Raw genomic sequence first — 9,714 nt, forward strand, 5'->3', positions numbered from 1 at the left:
AAGGAGGGGATGGGGGCAGACACCCACCCTGGCCTGCTAGATTTTGGGTGCCGGGACCCCTCTGCCAGGCAGCTCCCACCCAGCTGCTTCATCGGCTCAGGGTGCCTCACCCCAGCTGAAACTCCAGTTGTGACCGTCCCAGCGTCCCCTTGGCTGCCGCCCCGGCCCCTGGCAGATGACAAAGCCTTTCCTTATGCTACCCCCCTAGGATACACCCCCAAAATGCAGGCGAGTAGCCGGGCGCTGGCGGTGAGCAGCACGGCACTGAGCTTGGCTCTGGTAACACCATCCCCTGTGTTTTCAAGGCAGGTCTTTGCCTAACGGTCACAGCCGCAAGGCTCCGCAGCCGAGCACAGTGAGACAGGGTTCCTACACCACAGCTGGGGCATGGCTGCCGGCATGCGGGAGGGGAGCGGTGGGACGACGGCTTCCCTCAGACACAGCAGGCAAGATTCATTTCCCCTTTTGGATAAAATGCCCTTCAAAGCGAGAACAGCTTTCAGGCACACAGTTCCCGTTTCTAAAGCTCTGCCCCGACATCCCTTCCCCAGGCATGTGGCAAAGCGGCTCTGCAGCTTCGCCTCCCAGTGTCACGGGCTCTGCCACACTCATGGGGAAGCGGAGATGCCAGGCAAGCCCCAGCAAGCAACCGGTGCCCCCCGCTGCTGCCAGCAGCCCCGCAGCAGCTGGGACACCATGCTGGGCAGGGAAATGGGTAGACATCACCACCGCAAGCTACCGCAATGGCTCCGGCAGACTACAACTGCTACTGCTCTCCCGGCATGTCTGGGTTACCTATTCAGAAGTTAATTGAGTACCAGAAAGAGGTGCTAGTCAGAAAGATTATCCACAGAGCAAGTAGAGAAGCACAAGCTACACCCCCCCCCCTTCCCCACCCCACCCCTCACCCTGCATGGCTCCTCCGGGCTCGGAGGAGAGGCTTCTCCCGGGTCCCTTTTGGAAGCAGAGGTGAGCCAAGATGCTTCCAGGCTGTCTTCCCGGCTGTTTCCTGTTTTCACGGTGCTCACCCAGCTCCGCTGCTCTACCCCTGGGGAAGCCACAGGCCAGATCCTGCTGCGTTTGGCTGGGGAGCATCGGCAGGAGGTCACCTCCACGGCAAAAAGGGCCCTGGCACCTCTCCCCAGCTTGCCTTGCCTCCTGCAGCTCACTCCTCCCACCCAGCCAAGCTGTTCCTCCTCTGCCCAGGCTGGTGGGCAGCTGATGGTGGGAGTCTCGGCTCTCCATCCCAAACGTGTCCTTGTGGAACGACATCCAGTCCGGAAGAGAAGGATGGAGGGTTCTGGGAGAAGCTTTTGACCCACAGAGGCCCCTCACTGCCCCACGGCTGTCTCTGGGTCTGTGTGTCACCCACTGAACCTGGAGGCAGGAGCAGGCAGGCATGCCGTTGCTGCGCCTGCTGCACGATGGAAGAGGTTTTTAAGCCAAGGGATCCTGGATCCCGAGCTCCTCCTGCTCCCTACAGCCTGTGCAGCCGCAGCAGGAGCAAACGCTGCGGATCCTGGGTCCTGTCACTGCTCCTGAGCTCCATACCCTCTATAGATTTGGTATGTTCATGAGACAGAAAGCTCACACGGCACATCTGAGTCCACCTCCTGCTTCACCCCATCCGATACCCGCCTGTAGGGTCCTCTGAGTCTCCTGTTCCCAAAACCACCACGTTCCTCCCGAGTCCCCACCACCACCACCATGTCCTGGCAAGCACCACGAGTCCCAGCTTGCGGCCTTCCCTCGGCACTGTCCTCATTTGGTCAGCGATCGGTCCTCAGCGTGAGCCGCCGCTGCTTTAGGTTTGGTGTCTTTTAGTGCAAGGCTGATGAGGTCCAGTCCCTCGCCCCAAGGCAGGTTTTCGGCAGCCTGCGCAGGCATTACAAGCAGCTGGGGCACGGCGAGGGTTTCTCTTCACCGTGCGCTCTCTCAGGCACTCTCAGGACTCGCTTCTCCTCAAAGCTTCTGCCGCAGCCACCATACTTGCACCAGAGCTCCGCTCGGCAGTCGGGCTGGGGCTTCAGGAGCAGCTGCCGCTGGCTCACGCAGTCAGCACAGCAGCACTGCGGTGGCAGGCTCGGCGGCTTCGGGCTCAAGCCTTCCCCCCCCTCGCTGCACTTACAGGGGCACTGCCCTGCGGGTCCCTCCTGCGGGTGGTGGGAGCCAGACACGAGGTGATGGTCTTCCTGCATCAGCTGTAGGAGGATGTCTGCTGCCCCGGAGGGGCTCTCTGGTCTGTTGGGGGGCTGCGTTCCTGGCCGAAGCTCCTCCCGAGCCAGCGATCCATGAGCAGCTCCACGAGAGCAGGGGGGCAGCAGCATGCTGGGGGGGTCAGACCCCTTTCCCAGGGGTGTGCTGCTCCCATCCGACTCCTCTGGGTGCGCTGGGCACGTCCCCTCGCAGCAGGAGGGCGGGATGCCGCCGGTGTGCGTCCTGCGGTGCCGGAGGAGGTGAGCCTTCTGGCTGAAGCCCTTCCCGCACTCGGCGCAGCGAAACGGCCGCTCGCCAGTGTGGGTCCTCTGGTGAACAGCCAGATTCACCTTCTGCCGGAATCGCTTCCCGCACTCGGCGCAGGCATGCGGCCGCTCCCCGGCGTGGCCCTGCCGGTGCAGCTGCAGCTCCCCGTGCTCCTCAAAGGTCTCCCCACAGAGTGAGCAGGGATAGGGGCTGCCAGGGTGGGTCTGCAGGCCAGGGGCCTGGCCTGGCTCGCTCTGGGGTCTCTCCGCTGCGTGCACTCGCTGGTGGACCCGCAGGGAGAGCTTGCTCTTGAAGCGCTTGGGACACTCCAGGCACGTGAAGGGCTGCCTGCCGGTGTGGGTCTTCTGGTGGGCGATGAGGTTGGGCTTCTGGGCAAAGCGCTTGCCGCACTGGGGGCAGGCAAAGGGGCGTTCCCCCGTGTGCGTGCGGTAGTGGGTCACCAGATTCCCCTTCTGGTTGAAGCGCCGGCCACAGACGCCGCAGGTGAAGGGACGCTCCCCGGTGTGGATGCGCTGGTGGGTCACCAAGTTGGTCTTCAGGCTGAACCTCTTCCCGCAGACATCGCAGCGGTAGGGCCCTCTGCCCCGGTGGTTTTGCCGGTGCTTTACCAAACGCTCGTACTGGGCAAAGCTTCTCCCACACTCGGGGCACACCCAGGCCCTCCCCTCCACCTGCTTCTCCTGGGAAGCTTTGGGGGACAGCTCATCACCGGAGCTTTTGTCATGCTCAGGGCACGGGTAGGACTTCTGCCCGAGGTGGGTCTTCTGGTGGGCCACGAGGGAGAGCCAGAGGCCAAAGCTATTGCCGCACTGGTTACAGATGAAGGGCTTCTCTACCCCGGGGGCCGGGGGAGCTGGGGGGGTCGCATCCCCCAGGACAGGCTGCACCCCCAGGTGCCCCAGGAGGTGTGGGCCGTGGCTGAAGGCTGCCGTGCACCCACCGGGAGCCTCGGCGGCAGGGCTGTGCTGCGGCCGGAGGAGAGTCACCTTCTGGCAAAACCCCTCCCCGCACTGGACGCAGGGGAAGGTCTGCTCACCCAGGGGGGCTTGCTGGTGCGGCAGGAGCGACTCCTTGGGGGGAAAGCTCTTCTCTGTACATGAGTACAGCTCTTGGCCCTCAGTGATCTTCTGAACGGGCAGCGTTGGCATGGGGCTGAAGGGGGCCTCTGGCTCGGGACCACCGGGCTGGAGCAGGGTGGGCGCAGCCCCATAGGGCAGGCCGGTGGCCGGGCTGCGGCCCGGGCAGCGCCGCTGGCGCGGGGCGTGAGTCTTCTGATGGGCTTTGAGGGAGACTTTGTCCTTGAAGCACTTCTGGCACTGCCCGCAGGGATAGGGACGGAGGTCTGTGTGGGTGCTCTGGTGCGTCACCAGGTTGGTTTTCTGGGTGAAGCGCTTGCCGCACTGGGTGCAGGCGAAGGGGCGCTCCCCCGTGTGAACGCGGTAGTGGGTCACCAGATTGGTCTTCTGGTTGAAGCTCCTGCCGCAGAGGAAGCAGGTGAAGGGACGCTCCCCGGTGTGGATCCTCCGGTGGGTGATCAGGTTGGGCTTCTGTCGGAAGCTCTTCCCACACTCGGGGCAGACGAAGGGGGTGTCCTCCTGGTAATTCCTCTGCTGGGATCGCAGCTTCGGCTTGCTGGAAGTGCCGTCCTCCTGCTCACCCCCAGCCAGCGCCTTTTCCCCGGCAGCGTGGATCCGCTGGTGGGCCAGGAGGTTGGCCTTCTGGCTGAAGCTCTTGCCGCATTGGGCACAGGGGAAGGGGCGCTCCCCTGTGTGCACGCGGCGGTGGGTCAGGAGGTTGGGCCGCTGGCTGAAACTCTTCCCGCAGTCCCCGCACCTGTAGGGTTTCTCTCCGGTGTGGATCCTCTCGTGTGTGATGAGGCTTTGCTTCTGACGGAAACCTTTCCCGCACTGGGCGCAGCGGAAAGGGCCGGCGCCAAGCTGCGGCACCCAGCAGGCCACTCGGGTGGACAGCGGGCTGAGGCTGGCGGTGCCATCTCTCTCCATGCCCGCCCGCTCGGGTGCACGCTGCCCACCATGAAACCAGCGGCTGGAACTGCTGGCGGCTGCAGGATACAGCTCCAGGGAGCCGGCAGCTCCCCCGGGTTTCTCCTCGGGCTGTTCGACTTTATTCACTCGACCGGGCTCAACTAGATTTCAAAAAGATTCAAGATATTAATTTCAGAGTCTTTCATACAATCGCAGAACAGCTCAAGTTAGAAGGGACCCATAAGGATCAGCGAGTCTAACTCCCTGCTCCTCACAGGACTACCTAAAACTAAATCATTGCAGTTTATAACACCCTAAAGGAGCAGAACCCTTCCCAGAGCCCACTCCACCCCTGACTCGCCGAGAACAGCACTGGCAGCAGCCACAATAGCAAAAACTTGCCATTAACTGGCCCAAAATGGCTGCAAGCTGCCAAATGGCCTTTTCCCACAAGAGGAACATCCCTCGCCAAGGCCGGTTTCCCACTGCTCCCACAGCCTCCGCTGGGACATGCGGAGCACCTACCCGCACAGGGGCTCACGAGGATCTTGCTCTCCTCCTGCATCTGTTGGCCTTCGGTATATGGCTCCTCCGACTGTTTAATACCGAACAAACCACCGGGCTTGAAAAATCTGTAGCCTGGTTGAAGGAATAAGAGCTGGTCACCATGAACTGTCACACTGCAAAACATGCGTTCGGCATAGACATCGTTACGCTGGAGATGCCTGCGTTAATTCACAAATAAGCTAAAATTAACGAAGCCTGGGGGCATCGCTTTCATCTATTTTAAGCTTCTGCTGCCTGATGTATAATTAAAGATAAAAGGAAATACCAGCACCAGGCTCCCTCCTCCTGGCAAGGCGAAAGGTGGGAAGGAGTGCCAGTCCTTGGAAAACAACTCTTTCCAGAGTCTTTCGCACGCTCAGGTAGCCTTAGATCCCGCGTAATGGTTTTATGATCGGATTTCAAAGGCTACCACAAAAATGCGATTAGTTCCAACCTGAGCCTCCCAAGCAGAAGAGAAATCTCCATCTTTAGCAGAGGAGCTCGGCTGGCAGAGAGGCTGAAGGACCTTCTCCAGGCTGGGGATTCCTTGCAATGGTGCCACATTTGCTTAATTTACATACGATCTGTGCATCACCCACTGCGTCCCCCCACCATGGTCAAGAGCAGTCAGGCGGACTTGGTGTTACCGCAGGACTGACTGTACTCTGGAGAATACACAAGCCCCCGCCCTACACTGGCAAAGCCTGCCCGGCGCAGTGCTGCCTGTCTGCCGCTCACTGTTCTCGGTGGTCACCTGTGCAGGGGTCGGACGGGATCTCCGCGCTGACAGCATCCAGCTCGTGTCCGGCTCTCGGCCCCTCGCTCAGCCTGGGGTAAGGGAGCAAGTTCAGGGCGTGGGCAGGCTGGTCCAGGAGAGAGGAGAAGAGTTTCAGCAGATGGCCATCGCTTTTTGGGGGCTTGTTTCTTTGGGTTTTTTGGCCAGCAGGACTAGGGCAGTGATCGTCTTCCTGTACTCAACACTGGTGAGACCACACCTCAAATACTGTGTTCAGTTTTGGGCCCCTCACTACAGGAAGGACATTGAGGTGCTGAAGCGTGTCCAGAGAAGGGCAACAAAGCTGGTGAAGGGTCTAGAGCACAAGTCTTATGAGGAGCAGCTGAGGGAACTGGGGTTGTTTAGTCTGGAGAAAAGGAGGCTGAGGGGAGACCTTATTGCTCTCTACAACTACCTGAAAGGAGGTTGCAGTGAGGTGGGGGTTGGTCCCTTCTCCCAAGTAACAAGTGATAAGAAGAAACAGCCTCAAGTTGTGTCAGGGGAGGTTTGGATTGGAGATTAGGAAAAAATTTTTCACCGAAAGAGCTGTCAAGCACTGGAACAGGCTGCCCAGGGAAGGGGTTGAGTCACCATCCCTGGGCGTATATTTAAAAGACATGTAGATGTGGCGCTTAGGGACATGGTTTAGTGGTGGATCTGGCAGCGTTAGGTTAATGGCTGGACTCGATGATCCTAACGGTCTTTTCCAACCTCAGTGGTTCTGTGACCGAAAGGACAGGCAGTGGGCTTTCAGATCAGCACCCAACACCCATGGGCCCCCACCAGTGAGATCTGCCCCACAGTGAGGTGTGTGCCTTGCCTGGGGCTGACAGGCACGCCACACTGCTTTAAACACTCAGGCCCTCAGAAAGCCCTTGCACCCCCTTGAACCTGAACTTGAGAGATAACGGGGTCCTGGCTCAGCAGGATCACCACCAAGGCGTTCTCCATGGACTCCAGATCCACAGGAGCACAGCCAGGAGAAATCCTGGACCCCTTTCCCTGCAAAGGGCTGGGAAAAGCTGTTCCGGCACTGGAGGAAGGGCTGATTCTGCCCAGCACTGCTGCCCCTGAGCCCCTGCACACAGCATGTCAAAAGGCAGCTCTAATCCTTCAGGAAAAGAGCAGGAGCAGGGAGGTACAGGCAGAGTGAGTAGGCAGAGGTGTGGGAGGGCAGGGCTCTGGACAGGCACCAGGGCTCGGAGTGACACCTCCTGCTTTTCCGCCGACTTATTTTGGCACAGGAAAGCTGCTTCTCCTCTGTGCCTCAGTTTCCTTATCAGCGAGAGCATCGCTTGACAGAAACCCTCAGGTGGAGCTCACTAAGGGCTGAAGCCACACGCTCACTACCCCCTCTAATGAGATCCCTTGGTTCCAAGCGGATCTCTCACCTGGGTGTGATCACCCAGCCAGGATCGAGACCAAAGGAGGAAACCTCTTTAAGGAGCCAAAGCAGCTTTTCCCGGGAAGCTCGGCACCCAATCCGCCCATCTTCCCTCCCCAGGATTCCTCTCTTCTTCCCTCAGAACTCCTCCATAGCTTGGCAGGAGCGCAAGGAGAGCAGATGGCAGAAGACACGGAGCCCAGCCTGCGCTCCGGCGGCTGCCGTAACTTTAAGAAGCGCCAATTTAAAAGAAAAAGTCTCGCACAGGGCTAACGCGGCTCCTCGGGTGTCGGTATTTCTAAATGACGAGGAGAAAAGCACCAGAAGACTTCCCAGCCCCTGGGAAAACCCCAACAGGGCCCCCCCCAAAATGTCGCAGCATGAAAGAGGAGCAGGGGTTCCTCCCAACCGCTCCGGCAGCACGCTCTGCTCTGCCACAGAGGAGCACAGTCAGAGCTGGTCCCGCTCTGGCCTTTCCCCCAGGGACGGAGGGGAAGCTGCTGCCTGCCCCCACCCTGCGGCCCTGCACATACCTGGGGTGCTCCCCCTGCAGACATCGCTCCCCTTGGGGCCGCCCGGCGAGGGGAGAGGACATCAGCTCCGGGGAGAGCGTGGGGCGGCGGCTGTCCTTCCCCTCCGCCTTCCGCCACGGTCGCGGGCTCCGATCTTCCCCGACTTCCTCCAAATGGCTGCTGCGGGTCCCTGGGAGAGTGAGAGAGAGGAGCCGGTGAGCGGAGGAAACGGCGCGGCACAGCGAGAGGCAAAGCTGGAGGAGCTCGACCGCCTCGGGAGAAGCTCCGCTGGCGTCTGTATCCCTCCTCCTCCTCCGAGTTATTTTAGGGGAGCGGAAGGCACTGACCCCGGGGTCTGGCCCGGATTCATTCTGTTTACAGCAAAGCTTCCCTGCAGGCAGCGCTACTGGGATTTGTAGTTCACACCGAGAGGCCTGTCACCACACGCCGAGCGCTGCCTGCGGCCGTGGGCATGGGGAACTACAGCTCCCAGCAGCCTGGAAGCCAGCCCCGGCGTGGCCTCACCCTGCCGCAGCGAGCGGGCAACGGCAAAGGCACAGCCCTGCCCGCTCCTGTGCTGTGGGGAAGTGAGGGTTGCCCAGCCCGGCTCTGACCAACCCCCTTGCCAAAACCCGGTCTGAGATCAACCAGCAAAATGCCTTCTTGCTCAATTTTGGTTGGAAAGGAACGCCTCACCCACCTTTTCTGAGGTGCCTGGTCTGTTCCCTCCTCTCCAAGCATCCCGTGCCTTGAGGAGGCAGCTAGCGCAGTGACGATGCTTCAAAGAAGGGCCTGCCCCCCCATGTGCAAGTCTCACATCACCCTTTGAAAGCCCTGGCAGCGATCGGGATGCTTTGACGAACACCTGGGCTCAATTAGAACTATTTTTGGAATCTGGCCGGCGAGAGGAGTGCCGGCTGCGGAGCCGTGCAGCATGGGAGCCGGCTGGGATCCTAACCCTCCCCAGCAGCGTACTGCGTTCAGGGGTTTGGGATCCTCTGGTATGGATGCCCATCAAGGGCCACGTCCCAGGGCGCTGTTACAGCAGCGGGGACGCAGCTCTGCGCCGCGTGAGGCATTGTTAGCCCCTGATCATTAAGTCCCACCAAGCACTGATGATCCTGTGGCTAGCTCAGGCAAGCCGCAAGCAGCCCCACCAGCGCCTTGTCTACATGTTTAACTGAGCCGCATCGTTCCCTGGGGTGTTATGGACACGGCGCAGCCAAGGAGAGGCAGGAACTGTGTGCCGGGGCGGGGCAGGGTGGGGGAATTCTCCGAGGCTCCCCCGGGCCGGGGGCAGAAGGCGGCAGGGGCGCAGGCAGGGCCTGGAGCCTGCGCAGCCTCGTGCCCATGGCACAAACTCGGCCCCTCGGCAGTGAGTGAACCCCACCAAGGGCACCCCAAATGGAAGAGCCAGCTCGGGGGCAGCAGAGGGGGAGAACCCCCATCCAAACCCATGAAAATCCGCCCCCGCCCTGGCCTCAAATCCGTTTACAAGCCGGGAGGCCCCGGGTTGGCGGGCAGCCGCCTGCGGGCAGGCTCCCGTGGCGCAGGCAGGCGAGGAGAGGGGGCCGGGGCTGCGGCGATGGGCGAGAGGCCGCAGAGGCGGGTGGCACGGCGGCTAAAATCCGGAGAGGGGGTCCAGAGTGGCCGGTTGCTGCTGGGTCGTGGGGACAGGGCGGCGGCAGCGGTGTTCTCCGTCGGTTTTCCAGTCCCAGATCCCGTTTCTAACAGCCCTGGGAAATCACGAAGCTTTTCCCGCCTCTCCCTCGAAGGCGAACGTGGCGAGGGCACGGCGATGGCGGGGGTGTGTGTGTGTGGGGGGGCACGGCACGGCGGTACCGGCAGCGTCGCCCACCCCCCGGCGGGGAGCCCTGCGGCCCCGCGGGCACCGGCAGCCAGTGCTGCCCGGCGGCAGGAGGCCGTTACCGCGGCGGGGCTGTCCCCGGGTAACGGTTTTACCGAGGAAAACCCCCCCTTCCCCCCCACTCCCCCCCCAGGTCTCACCGCTCGGGGCCCCTCACCGTG

General features: G+C 61.5%; 1 protein-coding gene across 1 annotated transcript in view; it reads right to left on the reverse strand.

The window, feature by feature from the left end:
- Window positions 1-588: 588 nt before the first annotated feature.
- LOC104829357 (zinc finger protein 208-like) overlaps window positions 589-9,714 on the reverse strand; it is an 81,741-nt gene continuing 72,615 nt past the window's right edge. The window contains exon 10 of the mRNA XM_010563547.1: window positions 589-4,421. Coding sequence (XP_010561849.1) covers window positions 1,887-4,421 — 2,535 coding nt within the window. The 3' untranslated portion in view covers window positions 589-1,886. The remainder of the gene's footprint in view (window positions 4,422-9,714) is intronic.

The sequence above is a fragment of the Haliaeetus leucocephalus genome, unplaced genomic scaffold, assembly GCF_000737465.1.
Source record: "Haliaeetus leucocephalus isolate CR32 unplaced genomic scaffold, Haliaeetus_leucocephalus-4.0 Scaffold0, whole genome shotgun sequence".
NCBI classification, from domain to species: domain Eukaryota; kingdom Metazoa; phylum Chordata; class Aves; order Accipitriformes; family Accipitridae; genus Haliaeetus; species Haliaeetus leucocephalus.